The sequence below is a fragment of the Temnothorax nylanderi genome, unplaced genomic scaffold, assembly GCF_030848795.1.
Source record: "Temnothorax nylanderi isolate EJ_2023f unplaced genomic scaffold, tnyl_v1.0 TNYL_tig0012_pilon, whole genome shotgun sequence".
In the NCBI taxonomy this organism is placed as follows: Eukaryota; Metazoa; Arthropoda; class Insecta; order Hymenoptera; family Formicidae; genus Temnothorax; species Temnothorax nylanderi.
In genome coordinates, this window is record NW_027249074.1 from 114,761 (window position 1) to 138,667 (window position 23,907).

Sequence of the window (23,907 nt, forward strand, 5' to 3'; positions counted from 1 at the left end):
GAGGAAGCTTTTTTTTCCTCCCGCCACGTTTTTCGATTCGCGTCGCGTCGGCCGCGCGCGAAACTCTGCGCGAGCGAGAGTACTTGGCGGGACTACAGATTTCCATAAAATTATTACACGCTCGTGTGCTCATGCCAAAAAAATTTGCATACCGCGCGCGCGACAGAGAAAGGGGGGACCGAAATAAAAAGATTTTAGGGGCTTCCGCCGTTTCCATTCCGCTCTAATCGCGTTTTCGTGTCCTCCTCGCTGCGCGAACGGCGACACGAGTTCTTTCGCGAGAGATACTTGCCGTTTTTTTTCTCTCCTCCCTCGCGTCGATGCGGCGCGAGCGCTTATGGTCGTCCCGGATACAGTTCGATTTTCCGTGCGTTGGGAAAATTCTTAAGGGAACAGGGAGCGACGTGCTATAGCGATGGAAGAGATGGAAGTGATAGGAGCGATCGTCGAACAAGTTCTCTGCGTTATTCCTTTTAAAAATTTAATATATCTCCATGCTATCTTACATTAATACAGTAATATTGCGATTAAACATGATGTTGGTATACAGTTAATCTTCATCAATATAATACTATTCAGTTTAAATCAATACCGAGCTTCCGCCCGTTCGTAAATTCGCCTTGTCGAAGGAAAATGTTATAAAATAAATTGTCGATATATTTACATGATTCTATTGCGAGATTGTATGCTATTAGACACTGTCCCTATATCGTCATGTTTAAAAAATAAATTGAGACACGTATGAAGATCGCGACACCGAAATGGAATCTCATTTGAATTAAGTACTCTTAAGACAGTGTGTCTCAAATGCAAAGTGTTCTTAAAGGATCTTTCGACACGTTAGCCCGTTCTAGAGGAATATTAAAACACTATAAATCGTGCAGAATGTGAATCTCTTCCCGAAAAGGCGGAATCAGTGCTCAAAAACCCGATATTCATATTTTTACAATCGCGTTCTACGCATCTTTTTTCTCACTGGCCATAACTTCGAATTCAAGATGGATAAACGATTACCGATTCCGACCCCCTCGAGAGTATGCTATACGCGACTATTCTCTAGTCGTCGTATCCGGGCATGACAAAGACACCCGAGATCCTGAGATACTCGTCGGCTCCTTTGACGAACAGCTAATTCGTCCGCAGCTGATAATCCCCGTTCTGCGTGATGTAACGCACCCACGGCAGCGCCTGGTAGCCGCTCTTCTCGATGATCTTCAGGTATCGCACCTGAATGCCGGACGTGGTGAAATACGGTATCTCGAACTTGACCTGTATGGGCGGTTTGCCCTCGACGTCCTCGCCGACTACCGACGGTAGCCCGAAGTGCGCCCGCATCAGGTACTCCTTGCCGCCCGGGAAGGACTTGATGATCCAAGTGATGGCGCTCTGCTCCGGCGAGTACTTGACGCTGCCGATCGTGGTCTTGAACCTGGGCGAGTCCGCGTCGTTCGGCACCGGGATCACGATCTCCACGTTGTTCGCCGTGGAACGGCGCTTGAACTGCGATCTCGCCTTTATCATGTACTCCACGCGGCTGTGGGCGTGCCGCTCGATCACAGATTCGATCCATATCAGCGGTTTCACGTGCGTGTTCAATCTATACGACATGAGCTCGAACTCGCCGTCCGGCGGGATGAACGAGATCGTCCGGTCGTTCTCGAACCGGGAAAGTCTCACGCACTGGTGAAACTTGACGTCCTCCAGTTCCACGGATTTCGATTTACCGCGGCCTGTCGACTCGAACAGGACCTTGTCGTTCAGGCCTAATCTCAATTCCGGCATCCCCGACAGGTAGACTCTCATCTTTATGGCACCAACGATCTCCGAGCTCAAGACATTGCCGTTGGCGTTCGCCAGAAGGTTCACAGATTCTATCACGTCGAGAAAGACCTCGTTCTTGCGATACTTGATGCCCTCCGAGCGCCACGAGACAGCATTGGTCACCGCCATAGGGATCCTGGGTTGAATCTCCAGCTTGTGACCCTCCTGAGTTATATATTCCTGCAGAATCTTGCTGTCGGTGGTCTGAGGATAGCCAAAGTCCAGTAACTCGTCCAGGAGCTCGTAAATAACGACAAAGTTGTCCCTTATACTCTCCTCCTCCAACTCCTTGAAATACTCTTGCATGACGTGCACCACTTTGTGCAGAAATACAAATACTAGGGATATGTTCGCGTTCTTTTTGGTAGTCGACACGATATACAAATTGTTATATTTTATATAAGCGTATGTACATTCCGGGGTCTGAATGATGGGCGTAAGATTGCCCTCCTCCTCGCGCTCCATCACCAGCGGCATGAACTTCTCTATGACACCGGTCTCGATGTCGCCGCGGTAGTTCCGCGAGATCAGCACCTTGCCCTTCACGTCCAAAATATATATTGCTGACGTTGACATCTTGTCCCGGGCTGCAAGCAAAGAGGAGGAAGAGAGGTTAACTTTATTACTCACATTAAAAATCCTTTTAAAAAATACAAAAAAAAACTACACGTGACACGTGACGTTCGACACGTCCAAGTAAATTTATTAAAAGTATAGTCGTTACTGTCTAACTATCGGTACTATCGAACGCAGCCGACGCCACTCGAGCGTTTAGGTTAGGATCGCCAAAGTGAGAATTTCAAGAAGAGATTCACGAGATCGTTCGCGGAAATGATGATCTCGCATTCTGTTGAGGAGAAATAGCGGAAAACGAGGCGATAATAGATCATACAAGTTAACTTGACATTCGGCTGTGCGTCAATTTCTCGATGTACGAGTAAACTCTTGGAGGTTCTATCGATACTCACTCTGAGATGTACGACGCTGCGAATGAATCCCCTAAGTGCGCCTTACGTATCGTTTACATTTAGATACTTGACTTTTTCACGCGAATTGACGCGAGAAAATTGAGCGACGAAATAGCAAACCCAACACCTCGCGCTTCCGGGCTGCCACTGTGGACCGTCGCGAAGTTGTCCGTGGTCCGCGGTTGCGTCGCCGCGCGCATGCGTCGGCAGCCAACTTCACGCGGTATATCGACCGCGACGGGCGCGACGCTGCGCGCCGTTCGAACGTCGTGAAAAGAGATGCTCGTGTATAAAAACTTGAGACGATCTTAAATATAAACTAAGCTCTGACTATGAATACCGGCCTTTGTTATTAAGGTATGATGAATCCATTTAAGACCGCAGAAACTTGTACAGCAATGTATTCCAATTAAATATTAATATGTAACAAGTATATGAAATAATAGAGAAAGGTTCGAGTCCCTGAGCGAATGGAACAAGTAGGTTAGTAATGGAAGGTTAAGTGAAAAATACTGCATATGCAATCAGATAAATATGGATGTTATCTATTATATGAGTCGAATTTATCTCGCATTAAGGTTCCTGTTCATTCACCACTACTATCTCAGATTGTGATGTTAGAAGTGAGAAAATATACAACAAAAATTCTTGATAAATATATTAAAATGGAAATAAATAAGCAACACTTACAATTGATAGAACCAACTTGTAAAATATATTGAAAACTATCTTCTTGTTTCGGGGAGGAATTAAATCATATTTATTTCTGTATATTATCAATTTGACAGTTGTCACTAGCAGTGAACATATAGTTTATTTCGTTTCTAATTATGCATAATTCATTTCCACAGATATACGGTTTGTCATTAATTAATGAAACAAAAAGAGAGTTTTTGGTATATTTTAAAGTCAGTTCTATATATCGATTGTTATAAGTGTTGTTTTATTAAAATATATTTCTATTTTAATATTGTATATTTAGCAAGAATTTTTATTGTATATTTTCTCGCTTCTGACGTCACAATCTGAGATAGTAGTGAGTAAATAGGAGCCTTTAAGCACGAAAGAGGGACACTTTAAAAATATACAGATGATCCTCGAATAACACGGTACTTGAATTGCACAGAGTCTCGAATAGCACGGTAAAAAATTGTGACAACACTACTTTTAAAAGTTTTAAAGTTTCTTTTTTAATAATCTCTTGGAACCAAATGTCCAATTTTATATGGATCTAAAGTCTTGAATTGCACGATTTTCAATTATACATGTCCAAAATTGTATGAATCCTAAGTCTCGAATAACATGGTTTTCAATAACATGAACTAATTAATTGTGTTATTCGAGGCTTACCTATATAATATAAGTAATATATATATATATATATATACACACTTTAAACCTCGTTTTCTCCGAATTCATAATAATAGAGATATGATTCTTTATCTCTAAGGTACAGATATATTTATATATATATTATTTACACATTAATTTTTTTATCATGTATATGTATGTGTGTACATAATATCTACAATAATATATACATTAAAGTAATTACGTTATCTTTAGAATATTTTACGCGGAATAGCGTACCTTTATCCCATCTCTTTTTAATTCGTCTACATGTAATTCGTGGAGAGGAAAGGGATTTAAGGAGATCGAGGAAGGAGGAATACCGATAAAACTACACTACGTTCTTTGTCCGTTAATCCAGACTCATTCGGGCGGATACAAATATTTCTAAAATCGCGCTTAATACAGCAACGGAGATAAATCCGGTCTAAGGCATTTTAATCTGTACTCCGTGTTTCACGAAACATTAAATCCTGCTTGAAGCCGTTTCGCAGAAAGCGCGCGCAGTATCTCCAGCAAAGTAGCGCCTTCCGACATTAAGATTCTATACAACTGGAAGTCATTTAATCTCGGCGGAAGATTTCAACGTCGGCTACTTCGCGAGGAAAGGAGTGATAGCGCACTGTATAGGATATCCCGTTTAGAGTTTGAAAACAGAAAATAAAAGCGAGACTGTTGCAAGGCAAATTCGACAAACGAGAATCGCGCACCGTTCTCATCAGAGAAGGCAGGGCTCTTCACAGATCGCGTTTATTATAAAGATCGTTTGCGGAATTTAAGTAATATAACGAACGGATATAAAAATAGATTATTTCAAATAGCTTTCGATATACCAAATGCGAGCTAATTAAATTAAAATTCTCTCTCTTTGCCTCTCTTTGCCACTCTTTCTCAACGAGATAAGATAAACTCTCGCGAGTCCGATGAATTAAATATCGCGGAACGTTATAGCAACGCGAAATCCGCCGCTCGAGCTTCTCGCGGATTCAAATTTTATCGCGATGCGCGAAGTCTTGAGTTTCGCAAATATTTCCCAAGTCGTAAACAACTCGCGTGTTCACCGCGCTAACGCATCAGAGTGCCATCGATTTTCTAGCGTTCCCGCCGCATATGCCGATAGACGCGACGGTATATATCGGCTGCATTAAACCGGCTGCAAATATACGTCGATAGTGATTGCCGGCTTACAGATTCCGCTAAAATAAAATGTCCTCGCGCGCGCGCGCGCTTTTCCGAAAAACTTCGACACGCGTGACACGTAGCATCGCGTTGCGCAACATAAAAGCGCATCGACGGAACGTAAGCCACTGCAATTTCACGAAATGTTGGTAAATACCCTTGCTATCTCGCGTTTCCCTCTGTTACTCATCGCATAGCGTTATAACGCGACGTCGAGGAAACGAAAAACGAGAAACGTTATCTTTTCGCGACCAGCTAGTTTTCGATGGAATTCCGAATTTTTGTCGAATTTTGTTTCGCGTGCCGCGCGCTCGAAACGCGATTTGCGTTTCGGCGCGTAAAAGCTCGGCCCCCCCCGTCTAATCGATTTAACGTTTATAACGGGCATCAAAAGGCGCACTTCCGGCCGTCCGAAAATCACCGCTATTCGGTGATATTCGTTCAACTGTTCACAGGCGGTCGGGTCCAACCGTGTTATCTGCGGTCAGCGTGACGTACCCCCCATTACGTGCTTCGATCGCGCTTATTTTCGCTTGCAGAGGCGCGATACCAGCGAGGCAGCCCCCTCCGCGGTTTTGCAGCCCGGTTTTAGAATAACCGAAAGGGCCATTGCGTCGAGCGGCTTTTTAACGCTCTAGCCACATCAATCGTACGCAAATTACACCTGCGTTTTTTTTTTTAAGGACCGGCTTTCGGCTGAGGCTCTCTAATTCGTGGCTAACGAACGCGAATCGAACACGAAATGAGGACGAAAAATAAGATTGTCATTTTATAATTATATCTCTTTTTATTCTGAAATATATTCTGTCATTTTATTTAAATATGTGATATAAGCGTCGTGAACGCGCGATTTATAATAGCGACTCTAAGAGCGGACGATTATTTTTTCGTTCCCTTAATTTTTTTTAGATCTTTTTTTTTTACAAAAGATAATGAAATTATACCAGGGTAATTTTTCTACCGCGGACGATATTTTAATTGCGGCGATTGACACGCGCGTCATAATTTATGTCGCGTAAAAAAAAAAGGAAAAAAGGCAGACAATATTTCTGGATTAAACGACCGTGGCTGACGAGATATATACAGGACATCCCCTCTAATGAATACATTAACGAGCGATGAACGGTGGTGGTCCTACGCGTTCGCGCGTGTGATCAAGTTCCCCGGTTGTTTTAGCATAAAATATTGAACAGATACTGATCGAACGGCGGCGCCGATCGTATGCATCCCAGATGTGTTTGCTCAATAAACATTTCCCAGTATTTAGGAAAACAGGCTTGGTCCGGGACGAGTGTTCTCTCGTCGCGAATCCCGATTTCCTATTTTCCATTGAATTTCACCTCGCCGCGAAGCGCTGCGCCCTGATAAATGTTTCATACCGATCTCTCTCTCTCTCTCTCTCTCTCTCTCTCTCTCTCTCTCTCTCTCTCTCTCTCTCTCTCTCTCTCTCTCTCTCTCTCTCTCTCTCTCTCTCTCTCTCTCTCTCTCCTCTCTCTCTCTCTCTCTCTCTCTCTCTCTCTCTCTCTCTCTCTCTCTCTCTCTCTCTCTCTCTCTCTCTCTCTCACCCTTTCTTTCTCTCTTCTTCTCTCTGACCGGACGCAGCAGCATCGTGAATATTATTACGTAGGTGTATGAAATTCGCGTGATTTCTATGGCTGCATGTTTGTTGAAAATAATGGAATGCGTCAACAACGGATAAATGATCCCGAGTAAGCACGTATCGACGTAATGTTACATCCAATTCTGCGACATTAATGCGATATCAATGTTGCTTACGCAGCGGTGATAATAATATCGCGCGGATCCTACTCGAGTATCGCGAAACCGTATATTTTTCGCTCGTGACACCGACGGTTAGTTAAGCAACATTCCCCCCCCCCCTCCCCGTTTCGAGGAACTAACGGCGCTTGCCGTCCGTGAATTAATCATGAGCTTGAAAATCATTCGTCGCGCACGGTTTATGCATCCGGCGCGGGAGTGCCGACCGGGCGAATATTTACCGGGGTGCACGATCGGGCCGCGGCACTGAATCGCGTACTGTTTGCGGCAAATTCCACGAGAAATTCCATTGTAATTGAACGAGGCTGACTCGATTATAAAGTCAAATCATCGGCAGGTGGAGTGGAGAGATGACAGGGACGAACGAACGAATGCGTTTCTCTTCCTCCGTCAACTTTCGTAACTCCATCCTCCTCTTCCGCCTTTTTCGCTCGTCGCTCTCAAACGCCCGGCGTCGAGTCGTGGTACAGACAATGACGGCGTCTTGGGACTTCCTCCTCCCCTCCCCCCGCGCCCACGGTCCTCGGAACGTTTCAAAAGAGACTACTTTGAGAAATTTAGGAAATCCCCAAGCTCGCGCGAATTACCGGCGCTGTTAAAGAGCAGGAAACTTGACAGGAATCTCGAAAAATGAAATTGCCTTTAAGGTCCTTAGAACAGTAAACGTTGTCGTTGCTTTAATTTAACGCAAGACCTGTAATAATACGCCGACGGAGGAGACGGCGCAATAACGCGGTATCCCATATAACTCAATAACGAAAAAAAGGTAGTTAAAAACTTTTGTCGCCCACCCTCATTCCGAGATTAATCTGTTTCGCGAACGTTTCGTAACACGCAGAATGTTACGTGAGAATTTCAAGGATATTAGTTCAATTCACACTGTTATCTATAATGAATCTACACTGTTAAATTCGTAGTGTCAAATTTTACTGAATTTGAGTTATTTTTAACCATTTTTATAGTTCGCCACTCCTACTCAATATCGTTAATATAACTAAACCAGTGGAGTTAAAATAATGCTGTCACACATGGTAGTTAAAAATAACAAAATATAACTTAAGGTGTTGGTTTAAATTTTATCCTTTAATATTTAACAGTGTACGATTTAAACGATTGATATTTTTTTAAATTCGTAATCAGATAATAGGTGATAAATAATATTCGATGTAAAAAATAGCCAGATTGGCTGGCTTGAAAAATAAGACTGGACGAACCTTAGACGAAGACTGGAGCGCGAAAGCCGCAGCTTCGTCGCGATATCGATATTTTTTCCCCGGTCGATTCTCACGGATGAAACGTCAGACCGAAGATAAAGCGATATAACACAAGGCTGGAGGATCGCGCAGTTATATTACACGCCCTATTCCTAGAGCCGTCTCCTCTGGGGAAACGACGAACGCCACATCGAGGGGCGAAAGTTAGTGCCGCCTGGGGGATCGGTACGACCGATAATTGAGGCTTGAATTAAATTAGCCTTCGGTGTTCCATTCCAGAACGACTGAAAGTCTCGGGCGCGCGTTGCTCGCGCGATAACCGAATTGACCCACGTTCCGCCGATCTAATCGCGATTATCGATCACCGCCTCTTACGGCCGAGGTTTCATTAGGATCGATATCGCTCCGCAGTTAAATCGGTTAGGCAAGATGCATAATGGATTAAGCAAACGCACGTGAGTTTGATAGCGATCGATTTCTCTTAACCCTTTGACTCGCGTCTCTCTCTCTCTCTTCTTCGCGGGAGTGCCTCTTACAAATTTCGCGATAATTCTTTACGACAGATTAAAATAGATGTTCGTCCGCGCGAACGCGATAGTTGGAGCACGAGAGGTAAAAAGAAAGAGCGACGTAAATTGCGGTATCATAATGAAGCGGAGACCCGAGCCGCGCGCGCGGTGCATCGATTTGCGAAAAATAAACCGGAACAAGGAACTTTATCTCGTATTTCTCCGCGACTTGGAAAGTTCTGAATATCAAAGTTGTAATTTATCGTAAGTACTTAAACTCCCCTGCCGAGGGGGGGGGGGTTCCCCACCGTATCTATTATCGTCGCCAATTTTTCGTCCCGAAAAATTGAGAAAAACGCGTTGTCGATGTACACCGTCGGTGAATGCGATATGACGCAACCTGCCAAAAGACATATCCAGCCGTATATTTCTCGTCCGAATCGTCGCCATCCATTTGCGTTAAATAAATCATATTACGTAATAACGTACGGAGTTATAATGTACGGCGACACGGAAATGCATTCGCGTTGAGTAAATGGATTTACTTAAAAGTTTAATAATACAAGCAATAATTTATGCGCGCTTTAGGAGAAGCTACAGCGGAAACTCATTAAAACGCCGCGATGATGAGTTCCGATATGAAATGATTAAATCGTATAATGATTTCTATTCTTGCCCGAGAAACTTATATACATTTCGAGGATATGTAAATGAAATACGATAAAAGGGCGCGGCCAGTTTTGAAGCAAAGCCTATATATATTTGCATTTGCAATTTAGTCGAAGAAAGAAAATGAGCTAAAGAAGTTTGGTTCGGCGCGAATTCCGCGATTCGCCCTTTCTAATTAATTTGTTTCCCGTCAGCTCCGAATCCGCAACAATCGCGCGAGCGAAATGGAAATTCTCGTTCGTGATGAGAGAGAAAGATCCGAACGGATGGCGCCAATCAATCGCCGCGCCATCGGGAACGATGTAGCCGCGATTAAAAATTTAAATCAGCCATTGGCGCGGTGATATCGTTAGCGAAACGGGAAAGTTCGCGGAACGATCCAACAGCGGCATCGTCTAGTTAACCCTTAGTAAGTGGAAACACGGGGCAGTGAGAGAAAAGTGGCGAGAGGATCGGGGGGAGAGCTCAGAAATGCGAGGGATTGAAACCAGAAGGAAGGAGCGGGGGGGAGGGGGATTGATCAGCGAGATGTCCTGCGGGGAGATAAGTTTCTCGGTGCAATCAGTGCCTCGCTGTCTCCTCCACCCTCCCGCGCAACCCTTCCTCTAAGTCGTCCTCACGCCTCTCGCGTCAGCCACCTCGTCGGTATCTGTACCGCGACACTCACTTCCCTTCTTCACATTTTTGAGACTTAAGGTAATGCGGTGCTCGGCTGCGACGTTTTGGAAGGCGTTTTCTGCGCTCGCTTTCGAATTCGCATCGAGATTTAAGGAAAGTGGTATTTGCGAAACCGGTACAATTCTGACAAATAGATTTTTCACCGCGGAAAAATTGCACTACATGAATTACGATTGATATATCTATTCAGAATCTCCTTTATGCGTTTACTCATTTTCTATCTTAATCCTCCAATGAGCGCGTGGCGTGTATTTTACACCCCGCAACAGCTTGTAAAAAATAAGTATTCTAGACTCATTTCAATACAAAACCGATTATTATCGAAAAAGTATTAAAATTAAAATTTTAACATATTTTAAAATATGTGCAACATGAATAATATTTTTGAATAATTGCAATTTACACCCAATGCGCTCTTTTAAATCTCAAATTTTCACGCGTCCTGGAGGATTAAACAATTATCAAAGTTTTACAAATACTTCTGTATCTCTGACGAAAGATATGGATGGACTGAAACGCAGACTGGCGGAATTCGCGTCAAATTAATAATGAATTAATACGAGTGTTTAATCTGAGGTTTAAGGACAAATCCAGATTCGATTGTGGTCACGGGCTTGACAATGCGGCGGAATCCAGTTTATTTAATGGCCGATCGTGGAGCGTTGCGCCGATCGTATACGGTAGTATTAATTAATAAAGTGATTGATTCGGTTAAACGCATTAATCGCACTGCACGCCGTAGGTTTCGCGCGACCGGACCGGCGAATTCCATAAATTCGGGGGACTGCCGATCGATCAGATCGCGTCCGTTCATCAGTGCGTCACGTCCGACCGGGCGGGGATTCACCGCAAAACCGGGCAGCGGTATCGAAATGGATCAACAACTTTAAAAAAAATGATGAATGGCGAGTCCTATCGGCGTTAGCGCGCGATCTGTTTGCATTGATAGGCTGATTGTAATTACAAACGTGGACAAAAGACTCTTTATTTTTTACAAACAATGGCCTTATGTAAAAGACTAGATTCTATCGCGAAAAATATTTCCCAAATTTATGATAACGCGGGATTGCGATTTTAAGCTAGCGCCTATGCACGATTCGTGATTCGAAATTTGCAGCTCGTATCAAATCCGCGAATAATGTGAATGGCATATTTGTTCGAGTTTGCATTCGTTGTTTACCATTTATGCCAAATCGCCAGTGAAGCATTTTTTTAAATGAAATCAAAAGAGCGCGAATTACTATACGAATCGTGCATAATCTGGCGCTAGCTAATCTAAAAATCTCAGTGTGCGTAATAACGTAGGTAATTGTACTATAATTGTGTGTATCCCGTGCCTCTTTAGCGAATGTGTGCCTGAACTGCTGTTAAAAATAAATAAAACGATGAATATTGCGGGGGCGTTCCATTACATCGTATTTCTCGCTTGCTTACAGACCGGAGCCTGCCTTTCAACGTCCAAAGCCGCTCGATCTGCACGTCGGCGGCGGTGCGCGGAGGTCGGCTGTCTCTCAACTTTCTTATTCAAGATGTTTTGAGAGCAATTTAACTTGGACTCCGGTCGAAAGGCGCCGCCGGTAGGAAAGGAGTTAAGAGCGGAATAAGACGCGCGGAAGGGAAGTGATTGCCGGAGCCGTAATGCGGGAATACGGAGGAGCGGCTTGTGGGACGTAGTCGGCGCGGGAAGGGGACGCGAATTAGAGAGGTCTCCCGGAAACCGTCGGCGTCGGAGGGTGCCGCCGCTCTCGGGGAGAGTCACGAGAATACAGCCGGCTGGCCCGAGATACCGCGGTTCGGCTGTCCAGCGACGACCCAAGGTCGCCGTACGGTTATGCTGGTGGCGTCGCTGCAGGTGGCCGCCAGCAAATGCTGTCATGCCGTTGCCATGCCAGCCGGCGGCCCGGAGCCGGCCGCTGGTGGTCATCACGACGTGGTGCCTGATCAGGCCCGGCCGTTGCCCCCGGCCCCCGCGCAACGTAGGACTCGCGCTGCTGCTGCTACCACTGATCGTCGTCCTGCTAGTCTTGGCCGGCTGCGGTCGCGCGGCTTCCTCGCAGGGGACCCGCTACGCCTCGCGCATCGTCGAGACCAAGAGCGGACAAATACGTGGAATACTTCAGGTATGTATCGATTCTTCTTGCTAGGGACCCGGAGGTCGGCGGAGGGGATGGAGGAGAAGATGGAGGAAGTAGAGAGAGAGAGAGAGAGAGAGAGAGAGAAAGAGAGGAGGAAGAGGAGAATGACAGGGTGTGGGGTATCGAGCGACGAACCGCATCCCCGGTGCAGGATTTGGATATCCTGCAGGCAGGCAGGTGGAAGCGGGCGCGTGGTCGGAGCCCGCGCTCGGACATCGAGTTCGACCCGATGTAAATGGCGGATCGTGATTCGCGGATCGGTGCCTGTTCCCCGGCAGTATTACGCGTTACGTCGCTGTTTCCGCGATGTACACCGGCGAAAAGCGAGATTTATCGCCGGATTGACCCTGCGGAAGCGGAATTTTTCTGTCCGTCGGGGTAGCTCGTTCGAGAATACCAATTATTCGTGACAACGCGTATCATTCTTTTTTTTAAATTCTAATATACTGGGGTATCTTTAAAAATGGAGATATATCTCTTGTAAGGAAAAATTCCCTCGCATCGAGTTTCCACGATGCAGAAGAGAAGCCGCTGTATAAAACAGAACGCGGTATTCAGCTGGCAATCGATTGCGGAATCTCTCGCGCAAGTCTATTCTTCCTGTTTATACGGGGGACGGGCGGTGGTTACAGCGCGGCGATAGTGGATATGCGATGACATGAATATTTGGATATTATGTGTACCAGGATGGGATAATATCTTGGACACGAATTAATCTTCTGCTACGGTTCATGCGCGAAATGTGAATCAATTTTGGTCAAGAGCGGCATAAACGGGCGCCCAGTTAAATGTCTTGTTAACTAACATCGAAATAATAATTATAGCTACGCCGCGCGCGCGTCGAGTACTCTCTATTGAGTTCGGGAGTAATTTACATTACTGGTAATTAATATCTATTTTCATTTTCAACAATACGCTGTCTATGCCCGCTAATGTCGCAGTACAATGGTGACATTAATAATACCAAATAACGCTTTTAACGCGCGAGTCGCGCGACGTTGAAGTTTGGCGTGCACGAAACGACTCTCTCTCTCTCTCTCTTTCTCTCTCACGCGAGATTTTTAATCTTCGCGCGTCGGAGAGACTCGCGAGGTGCGCGTCTTCGGCAAAAACGAAGATAAGAACTATATCTAATGTTCTCTCATTAACATCCCGTGGAACGTCGGTGTTCCCCGGCGCATTAATCTCGCGATTTCAATTACTTCCACACTACTGTCCTCCTACATCTCTTAAATTTGACCGCGTCGCGTCGCCCGCGTGTCCTTCCTTTTCCCTGCGCTTTACTCTTTCGCCCCCCTTTCTTCCGCTTCTTTTTCCCCGGCGCTTGTTCCGTCCAATCTAACTCGTCGTTCTCAGTGAGACCAACACCTTTTCCCTTTTTTCTCTCCCTCCTCCCTCTCCCTCTCACGTTGCCCGACCTACTCTTTCATTAAATGCGTTACTGTCCTCCTATCACTCTCGCAAACTTTGCAGACCTTCCCCCTCCCCACCCCCCGGGCTTTCCTTTCCCGGCGTCAGTTTCTCCTCTCTTACCATCCCTTGAACTTATTACCGCACCTAAATCTTGCTGTCGACCCGACGTTAAAACTTCCCTTTTGCCTGCTAAGTATCTTTACCAACCGATAGCTCTTATATCTTTCCTCCGTTTTTCTTTCTTTTTTTTCCGTGCTATAACACTCTAATTAAGAACACACGTGCCGCGCTCGTTAGCTTTCTCGTCGTATCTTCGCAGTTAGACACACATTTTCTCTCACTTAAGCACACGCATGTAAAAAAAAATGCAGCAAGAGACCGCTCTCGTCAAACGGTATACCGCAAACGAATTCGTAATAGCGAGAGCTTGGCTTTTATCGCGCGATTCGAAATTTCGCGAGTGAAATTGAAATAATAAAATACAAAATGCGTACAGCAGAAAAATCTGTCTTTTAAGCTCCGCCCTATTTTCAATGCGCTCCGCATAAACTGTGTGCGCCGGAGCGGAAACTAAAAGCGGGCTCGATATCACGGTGTCCCGAACGACAGCGAAATTTTTCCAGGAGACAATTTGCTGGCAGCTCGTCTATATCGGAGACCGAAGCGTTTTCACAACACCGATCAGTCAGAGTGGGCGAGGCCGATTTGACATTTACCGCGGCATTCGCTACGCCGGATGGTAGACATCAATTACGTCTAATAGATATTCATATCGACAAGAGGCGGATCGATGGACGTCCGATTCAATCCCGCCGCGCCGCGCCGCGCCGCGCCGCGCCGCGCCGCGCCGCGCCGGCCGCCCGACGCCACCTCGTCGCTCGCAATACGAGCCGGCAAATTTCGCGTTTCGCGTTAAAGTATCCCGCGGGCGGGATATCGGCCGACCACCCTCGCCACCGCCGCTGCCGCGGTTTTACATCGGCAAAAATAAATTCCGTCGCGGCCGCAGACCGCGGGGGAATTGCGGGGGAAATCGGCCAATTTGATCGCTCCGTGATCAATCCGGTCCTCTGCCGTCCGACTGTCCGACAATAACGCAACCGATCCGCGACCGGCGCGAAAGTAAAGCTCCCGCGCGTCTCTCCCCTCGTGTTATTTAACTTTCTGACGCTTGACTATTTGCGCGTCGTCGTTGTTACACGGGCGAAATTACGAATCGCGCGATTGCGTCGAAATTGCCGCGCCCGCGTCGAAAAACGGGATCGTCGAGCAACGTTAAAATATATCCCCCCCCCCCTCCCCCCCGCTCGGATACCGGAATTTCATCTCCGCGCTCCTATCAAGCCCGCGTAAGACGCGTATACAAATTATACGGGATATTGCAATTTAGAACTTCGATACTTCGGGCGAACAATGTGGACTTATTAACTGCTGTACGAGAGAGCGAGGAGCGAAATAATTGAGGCGTTTACAACGTTGGAGTAAGGCGAACTCTCGCGATTTGTAGGAGGGGGAATCATTTTAAATAGGTAGTCGCGTCTAAAAGCGGATTTTACGCATGGGTATATATGTATATTACGTGGACCACACACATCACCGTCGATTCCGTCCCTTTCAGCGCCTCATTTTGCCGGTATACACCCGGCAAGTCTCCGCGGGGATCGTCGTGAAAGAGAACGAACGGCAGCCCCGCGGATTATTTTGTACGCGCGCGCGCGCGCATTCGTAACGTCGTATCTCGCGCGATTGAAACATCCGCCGCGCGGATCAGAGACGCGGGGGCCACAGTCGCTTTGGCGGGAATTGCGGGATCCGCAATTTACCGGCCTTTTTTCGCCCGGCGCGGCGGTCCCCGGGCGGATGGATGGATAACGAGAAAACTTTTTCGCTCAGGACGCCTCGTGGCCCTTTACATTACGTCGTAACGTGCGCCCCACGCGCGCAACTCACCGTTGTCGTTTTTTGTTCGTCGCGCGTCCGCGTTCGCCGTTCACCGGTCCATTTCGCACCGATCGAGCGGCCGTACGTTTCCGCCCGGAGGAGAAAACATTGCTCTGTCAAACGCGCGCCGACTACGACGCGGACGCCTCTCTCGCGCTCGCTTCTCCGCCCGCGCCGCGTGATGTATAAGCAGCATTGTTTTGCATATTGCCGCCCGCAGGCACGTTCCCGCCGCGCGCCGGTTCGCCCGGTGAATCTTGAGCGATGCGAATCTCAGAACGATTGATTATCGTTACGCGATCGCGGATGCCACGCCGTACGTGTGCTCGAGACACACGTTTACCTATTCTTGGACGTACTGATAAGGATATATCGACGTTCGGAGTATTTATTAAGTCCCCCCCCCCCTCTGTGAGGCAGACCTCGCCGGAATATTGAATTTTGTACGCATGCTGAATTCGTAATGGAATCTGGGTCAATTCGGGACTCTCGGACGTTGTCCTTATCAAAGGCACGCCGCCGTGTCTTCCCTCGGCATCCGGCTGGAGCATAATCCGAGTGTTAAACGCGTCCGGATTACACCGGCGCAGAACGGAAATATACAGTTTCCCTCCGCTTATTTATTATGCGCGAGTCGCCGACGAGAGGAGAATCGCGTTAACCGCGTCCTTGTTTCGTCCACCGAAGGGGAGACGCGCGCAAAAAAAAAATATATATTTATAGGTGCCGCGTCTTTTTAATACAGTCATCGCGCGCGCACGGTTTACGAGAGCCATCCCGTATATTTCGAAGCCGAGGCGCATACGCGTTTTGAAGCGCTTTACAAATTTTCCCTCACGGCGCATAATAATTCCCCCGCGAAACTACATCTGCGCGCTGATATTCTATCGCGGAATTCCTTTTTTAAAATTTTTTTTTATTTTTATCTACGCCCGTCGTCCGAACGGCGTATTCGTCGTCGGCTCGATTGGCATTGCAAATGCATTAATGTATGCTCTTACCGCGCTCGTCAATTTGCCTTTGTACCCGGAAATTTTTCTTCGTCATCTCTCTCTCGCCGGAATTTCAATCTTGGAAATATTTTCCTCCGGCCGGAGAAGTGCCGATCCATATTTTTTCTTTGTTCTTTTTTGTCTTTTATCACAACGCTGTCCTTTGTAAACGCCCACGGCGGGAGAAAAAAAACATCGCTCTTTTCTCTCTCTCTCTCTCTCTCCTCGATCTTCACGATAAATCTTTCCCGGGCAATTTTAATCGGCGATCCGCTTGACTGAAATGCAACTTCACGGTCGTTTGCGGCCGCATCTTCATTCGTCTTTACATTCGCGGACGCGACAAATCTTCTCGTCTGTTTTCCAACAGCTGCGTTTCCACGGGGGGAGATTTGCCCGGCGAAACACACAGCCGTTTCGCGACTTTGAAGCTTAATAAATTTCTTTTACATTTATGTGCGCCCTATAACTCATTGAAACGCACCCTCCCGCCACCGCAGCAAAAGCTTCCATACGACCGTTATTGGACCGTGTGTGCAGAGGGCTGACGTAAATCCTCCGTATCTTCGCCATTTTTCCGCTCGACTTCCTTTGTCGCGCACATAATTTATTACGCCTCTAAATTTACGTAATTTATCGTTCCGCGTTTAAATCATCCCTCTGGAATTTTTGCAACAACAAACTGCATAATTGTTGCACCGCATCTACAGCCCGTGGCGTTCAGCTCGATAAGGATTGTATAATTATTTTTTCCGACGCACCCCCGGCTCGACTGGGTGGAACACGGCCCAATTCAGAAAATGCAATTCGAGTTCCTTTTTTTTTACGTCCTTTATATTTTGCCGCGATACATTATCTCGACCATATAAAATTCGAGCCGTAATTTCCGTCGCTAATTAATGCGAAACTAATTCCTATCCGCTGTCACAATTAAACGTATACATTGCACGTGCGAAATACGCAGAAACGCGGTATTAATTCGCCTCGCTTTGGCCGATGTTGCGCCTGTCCTTCGTTCACCGCCGCGCATCCGCATAATTTATGACGTAACCAAATTTATTTCGCTTGTTATCATCTCCATGCGCGGGACCTAATGAATATCACGCTCGCGAGAAATGTAAACAATCCCTTTAGGGTAACAATTGTCACGGAATAAATAAACGTATGCAAATTGTCGAGCGACGCGTTGCGCGCAAAACGTATACGTACAAATGATAAATCAGCAAAGCTCCCGCGAAATTATGCTGTCTTCGGATAAACAGGGCGCCTTTCTCGCTCCGCTTCTCGTATATCCCTTTCGCTTCGCGTCGCACGTCGGTTTAGTATCGGCTTACCTCGACGCACAACCGCGCGCATTATATCGAATATATCTAACAGATATATTTTTTTTACCTAGCGCCATTTCGTTTGGGATGCATCGCAGATGGGATCGACAGCGCATCACTGTCTGGTAACATCTCCCTCCTCTCTCTCTCTCTCTCTCTCCCTCTCTCTCCCTCCCACGTGTTTCCGTCTACACGCGCGCCGGTAAATGCAGGCCATCAATTTCACTTTGTATCCAGAAGAGAGATTTCGGGATAGCTTGCCGGTCCCGTTTATCCCGTCACTCGCTTCCCTCCGTCCCATTGAAGGAGGGGGGTGGGGGAGAGGGGGCAAAAAAGAAAACGGACGATTTCACCTTTGCCCTCCAAACTCTTCAGCTTGTCCCGGAGATACTCCACGAACTCCCGGGCTCATCGTTCTTGTTACTCTTACAAGGGAGGAAGATATTTTAGAGGAAACGCGCGAGGAATAATAGCAACATCAGTCGTCGTTGAGATCAAGAATGTACACGTCGTTTCCTCCGAGCTTAATTTTAACGACGAATTTTTTCGATCAGCTTTAAGCGAAAGTTCGCGAAAAAGAAAGAAAAACGACGGGAAAAAACCCGTCGAAATGCTAATGTCTCCTAAAGTCTATTACTTCTGGCGAATCCATAGTCCCGACCGGGCGTGCAAATCCCCAACTTTTCGCAGTTGAGTACGAAAGGAAAAAAGAAAGCAGTTTTCCCCGCGTCCCGCAAATAATGAGAATTACGATCACGTCTGCGGGCGACTGATTTCGAAATAAAATTCGCTCTATTCGCCGAGAGATTATAATAATTCACCGGGCACACCGTTACGCAGTCCGCCCACGAACCGTTCCGCGTTCCTGCCATCCTCTCTCTTTCCTCCCTCGCCTTCCCTCGGCATCCTCGTCCCCGAAAGGAGCAGACAGAGGCAATAATCCGGCCATAAGTCTCATCCCATCGTGCAGATAAGATTATTGCGCGACTATTACTCGAACTGAAAGGCGCTCGATTGAAACGGGGGGGGGGGGGGGGCGGGAGAATCTAACAATAGGCGGTGGAAACGCGACGCGCATCGATCCTCGCGATGGGCGAACCCTTAATTGCCGGGACATTTATAATTAATTCCTTATCACTGCGAGTGTCGAGCGAAAATTTTAAATACGCGCGCGCGGTAACGAGATAGAATTTCCGCGGCTATTTTTGCTCGCTGAACTTACACACGCGTATATATATATATACAGTCGAAGTTACGCCATAAACGTAATTGCCTAATTTTCTAAAATGTCGAGCTAGCTCTTATGCGATTGCACGACATTTCATTATCCCAAATTAGCGCGATTAATGGACGCGCTAATGCCATTGAAATAACAAACTGTAACACGCGCGTTTCAAAGGTCGGCGATGCGTAATTATTCTCGCGGGCGGAATATCGTAAAATGTAAAGGCTCCAAAACGGCGCGTGTTCAAATCGGACTCCAATTTCATATTTAAATTTTATCGAATTCGACACATGCCGGCGTCAAACTGCATCAATCGCGACACACGCGCGGGTGTTCGTGCCCGCGCGTCAAAAGCTTAGCCCGCGCAAATTTCGGCGATCGTCGGGAGGGGGTTTAATGGCGGATTCGTTGGCGGAGTAAACCGTACCTCCGCTTGAATCGGGGATTGGTATCTCGGATTTTTTTCTCACCTCGACCTACTTACCCCGTGTCCGCGCTTTAATTCGCAAGCAGCTGTGATGCATCCGTGCGTCATCAAATGTATCTACATTCGCTGGCGCGTGTATATATACACGCGGCCACGTCAAAAGTACTCAAATGTGAGAGAGATTTTAGCAAATCTTTCTCTCTCACACCCCTTCCCCCCCCCCTCACACAGACAGAACTGATTTCATGAGGAACGACGTACGACGCCGCGACGGTGAAAGCGGCAGGGTCGAAGAGAAACTGCTCGTACTTGTAACGCCGTTTTCGCACGCGAATCTTTTCACGAACGGCGACCCTTTCGTCGAACACACGCGCCCGTGTGTTTCCATTTTCTTGCGAAACTGCTCGTACTTGTAACGCCGTTTTCGCACGCGAATCTTTTCACGAACGGCGACCCTTTCGTCGAACACACGCGCCCGTGTGTTTCCATTTTCTTGCGATTTCGCACTAAGCCCCCTCTCCTCCCCCCCCTGCACCGTTCCTCCGGTAATGGGAATTTATTTCCAACTACGTGATAGCTCGCCCGGGGAATACGAAAATGAATGCCATGATCGTAAAATAACAAGCTGCGCCATGAACCGGGACGAACGTGCTCGTACATACGAAATTTCGGAATTTTCTCTCTCCCTCCCTCTCTCTTTCTTTCTCTCTTTCTCTCTCTCTCTCTCTCTCTCTCTCTCTCTCTCTCTCTCTCTCTCTCTCTCTCTCTCTCTCTCTCTCGCTCTCCTCTGCTTATTCGAATTTACTCGTTATTTTTTCAAGTTCCATCTTTCTACCCATGCGTGTCGATATATCTTCTTCTTTTTTTAATGTTTTAACTGTCGGACGAGAGTCAATTACGAGATCGTCAGCCGGAACAAAATTCGCAAACTCATGGAGCGAAATTAATATTTCATCCCACGTCATCGCCACTATCCCCCGGGATTTTATGGGAGCCTCGATAAGCGCCGATTGTTATCGGCAGTCGCATGACGCACATTTAATTTTTAATGCAATTGGAAATGTCGAATCGAATAACTCTCATTTTCGCCCCTCCCCTTCTTTTGTCTCTCCGTCTCTCTTTTCACGTTTCCCCCTTTTTTCCTTTAATTTTTTTTCATCGATCCTGCGACGAAAACGCGCCGCCGATACGTTAAGGGAACTTTGTAATTTCCAGCGCGAATCGTAGAACGACCATTTCGACGGGACAGACCTTTCCCAATTGCGCTCGGTGATGCAATTAAAGTCGAGCCGCAGCAAACGAGATCTATCGGTCCCCTCCGATATAATTGTTTCCATGATGCGACCGGAGCAGCAATTTTTCCCGCTCCGGTTACGTCACGAGAAATAGTACTTTACGAGACCGGATCCGTCTTCGCGAATCTTTTCGAGATAACGGTGCGTATCGAAAAGAAGCAAATTATTATATTGCTAAATCTTTTAATTCGATGATTAATGTCTAAACGATAGCCAAAGGTTCTCTTTTCGTAGCACGGATCGCTTCTTCTTACCTATTTCTTTTTCCTTCAGTCGCGTTTTTCAATCGTCGCGACTTTTTCATCAAACGCGAGAGAGAGTCAAGGCTTTTCGCGCAGCGTTTTTAATCACCGGCTCGTTTAAGGGAGGCTGGGTCGTATCTTCTTCTCACGCGAGCCCGAGTATCTTTCGAATCACTCGCCCGATGCGCTTCCGAGGCGCGTATAGAGGATGAAATGGATATTGGGTGCAAGGGTGAAGAGAGAGGGAGGGAGGGAGGGAGGGAGGGAGGGAGGAGCTTTTCCAGCTTTCCCTCTCGGGCTGTCGGTTTCCGTTTTTCCCTCCCGGAGATCTCCGTATGCCCCGAACAGGGAGGGCGATGTATCTCCGCGGAGAAGCATCCGAGCGTATTTTAGAAGCTACTTGCGCGAACGGACGGTCGAAGAACAAGGGGGAAGGAGAGTTCATGTTTATCAATTTCAGAGCTATCCCAAGACGCCCGGATAGAATCGATAAAGCCGCGATAAAACCTGATAAAACCTGGGGGATAAAACTGATATATGTAGACATTGTTGTAACTCGATAAAACTGCCGGATATAGAGGTTGGTGGCCGAGGACAGTTTTAAAATGGACAGTAAACGAAATCGGAAGGAACTTGGCCTGCGCCGCGCGGATATTAGGAGAGAGAGTTGTCGAAATTTATATTATTAATATAAGCAACATTTAGTAACAAAAATATGAAATAAATGCGAAATGAGAAGTATAGACAAAAATTCAACAGGTTACATCCTGTTTTTTGTGCGTGCCAACAACATTTTAAAAATTCAGGTTCACCTGATATTAATTTTTTTGATCATTTATACAGCCGATAATCATGCAATCATGCAATTTTATTACAAATTTTTACATTGTTCATAAAAGGAGATTTATTGTAGAATATTTTACATTCTTCGCGTATACATATTTGCAATTTGCAATTATTATAAAGATTAAATCGACATTCGTATCGTTCTCTCGTTGCAGGAATTAAACAGTCGGCACTTAGATCCCGTGGAGGTGTTTCGCGGGATACCGTACGCCGCGCCTCCGGTGGGAGATTTAAGGTTTCGACCCCCCATCTCGCCGATACCTTGGAACGGCGTCAAGCTGGCGGAGACTTTCGGCGCGGTGTGCCCGCAGAATTATCCGGACCTCGCCAATAGCACCGCCGCGCTCTTGCAGATGCCGCAAGGCAGGTATCAGCAGCTCAAGAAGATGGTCGTCTTTCTGGCGAACCAGAGCGAGGACTGCCTCTTCCTCAATCTGTACATACCCGGAAGCGGTAAGAAACGGCATATCTCGAATTTATTTAATAATATTCAATCGTGTTAACTGGTCGAACGGAGCGTTGTTGAAATTATTTTGGACAAGTGACTCTTCATCGCGCGTGCGATCCACTTTCTCGTAATACTTCCGTTCCTTTAGGAATTAAATTACGTGGTGTGTCTCGAAAAAGTAGATTTCTTTTTCACGAAAGGAGGGCAAGGTCGCGCGATAAATAACGTCCCAAAAGGAGCTATGCAGAATTACGTTTCTATTGTCGCCTAAAGTACCTCGGCAGTAATGTAAAGTTCCTCAGTTCTGACAGAGTAAAAGGGATAATAAGTTTTAATGAAGGTCCTTTATTCTTCGGGAAGGTAGTAAAGCTACTCCACATTGAGTTAATGAAAGTTCAACTCCTGCTACTTGAATAAATAATGTAGCTTTTGTATCTTATTATTATTTATTCAAGACGCGTAGATTATTAGGATTGCAACTCGATTATCAATTCTCGATCGGTCTTTATTTCAAGAGGAACGTACACACGTATATACGTAAATCTTCGCTTCGAATAAATTCTTAAAACGTTCTGTTGTAAGAGATTAATAACATTTAAGCGATTGAAAGCACTCGTGCGTTGTGAGCACGAGAGCGGGGAGGAGAAAGAGCTGAAATTGATTTCACGCTTAAAATTATGTATCGGCGGCAACGTCCACAGAAGAACGCAATCGACCGCGGTTAATTTTCTACGACTAAAAAAAAAAAGATTTTATGCGGCGGAAAATAACACACGTTACATCGAGGGGCCGTTGTAAAGTTTCAGGGTGGTTGGCGGCCATAATTCGGCGCTCCTGAAATTCTCAACTATATTATCTATCGGAGCCGACAATTTATGCGTCCGTATAGTATTACAAGGCGCAAGTTGCTTCCTAAAGTAATTAGTCCTAAAGTAATTAGTACCTTTATACCGGGGTAGTATCAACCTGGGAGCAGCCGCCGCATGCGCTACGTCGCACGTTGGCTCGGCGCGCGCGATGAAAGATAGAGGTGAATTTGCAACGTAAAGCGGGGTCGGTCTGCGCCGTAACCTCGGTAGGGAGCTAAAAAGGAGCGCGGGAAGAAGGATTGAAAATTGCGCGAGCTACGCGAGTAACACGAGGGAGACACGGATAAGCAGGGCGCGGTGCAGAGTAAGCCACTGTAAGAAAAGGATGACTCTCAGTTGAACCCAAGAATTTCCGCTTTAAAGAACTCCAATTTTCGTGGCAAACCGACGAGAGCGGTGTATGTCGTCGCCCTGATGCTTTCGCAGGTCCGATTTCAGGCCCGCGGATTTCGCGCGGCGATTAGAGCGCGATTAACGATCGCCGCGAGCGGCTGCTCTATATGCAATCGCGCCGATAAGACGGCGTACGGCTATCGATCGGCATTCGCTAATCGACAAAGACGGCGCTTCGCAACGTTGCGA

At 46.6% G+C, this 23,907-nt stretch overlaps 2 protein-coding genes across 3 annotated transcripts in view; one reads left to right on the forward strand and one right to left on the reverse strand.

Moving 5' to 3' along the window:
• Positions 1-23,907, forward strand: part of Nlg-5 (neuroligin 5) — a 108,617-nt gene that overhangs the window by 62,988 nt on the left and 21,722 nt on the right. For both annotated transcript variants that reach the window (XM_071697372.1, XM_071697373.1), the window contains exons 2-3: positions 11,604-12,287; positions 22,164-22,461. In XM_071697372.1, the coding sequence (XP_071553473.1) occupies positions 12,042-12,287; positions 22,164-22,461 (544 nt within the window). In that variant the 5' untranslated portion in view covers positions 11,604-12,041. The remainder of the gene's footprint in view (positions 1-11,603; positions 12,288-22,163; positions 22,462-23,907) is intronic.
• On the reverse strand, positions 465-2,954 carry Ap-1mu (adaptor protein complex 1, mu subunit). The gene is made up of 2 exons (XM_071697371.1): positions 2,790-2,954; positions 465-2,408 (listed from the first exon to the last, which is right to left on the reverse strand). The coding sequence occupies exon 2, from the start codon at positions 2,395-2,397 to the stop codon at positions 1,129-1,131; it is 1,269 nt and encodes a 422-aa protein (XP_071553472.1). The 5' UTR covers positions 2,398-2,408; positions 2,790-2,954; the 3' UTR covers positions 465-1,128.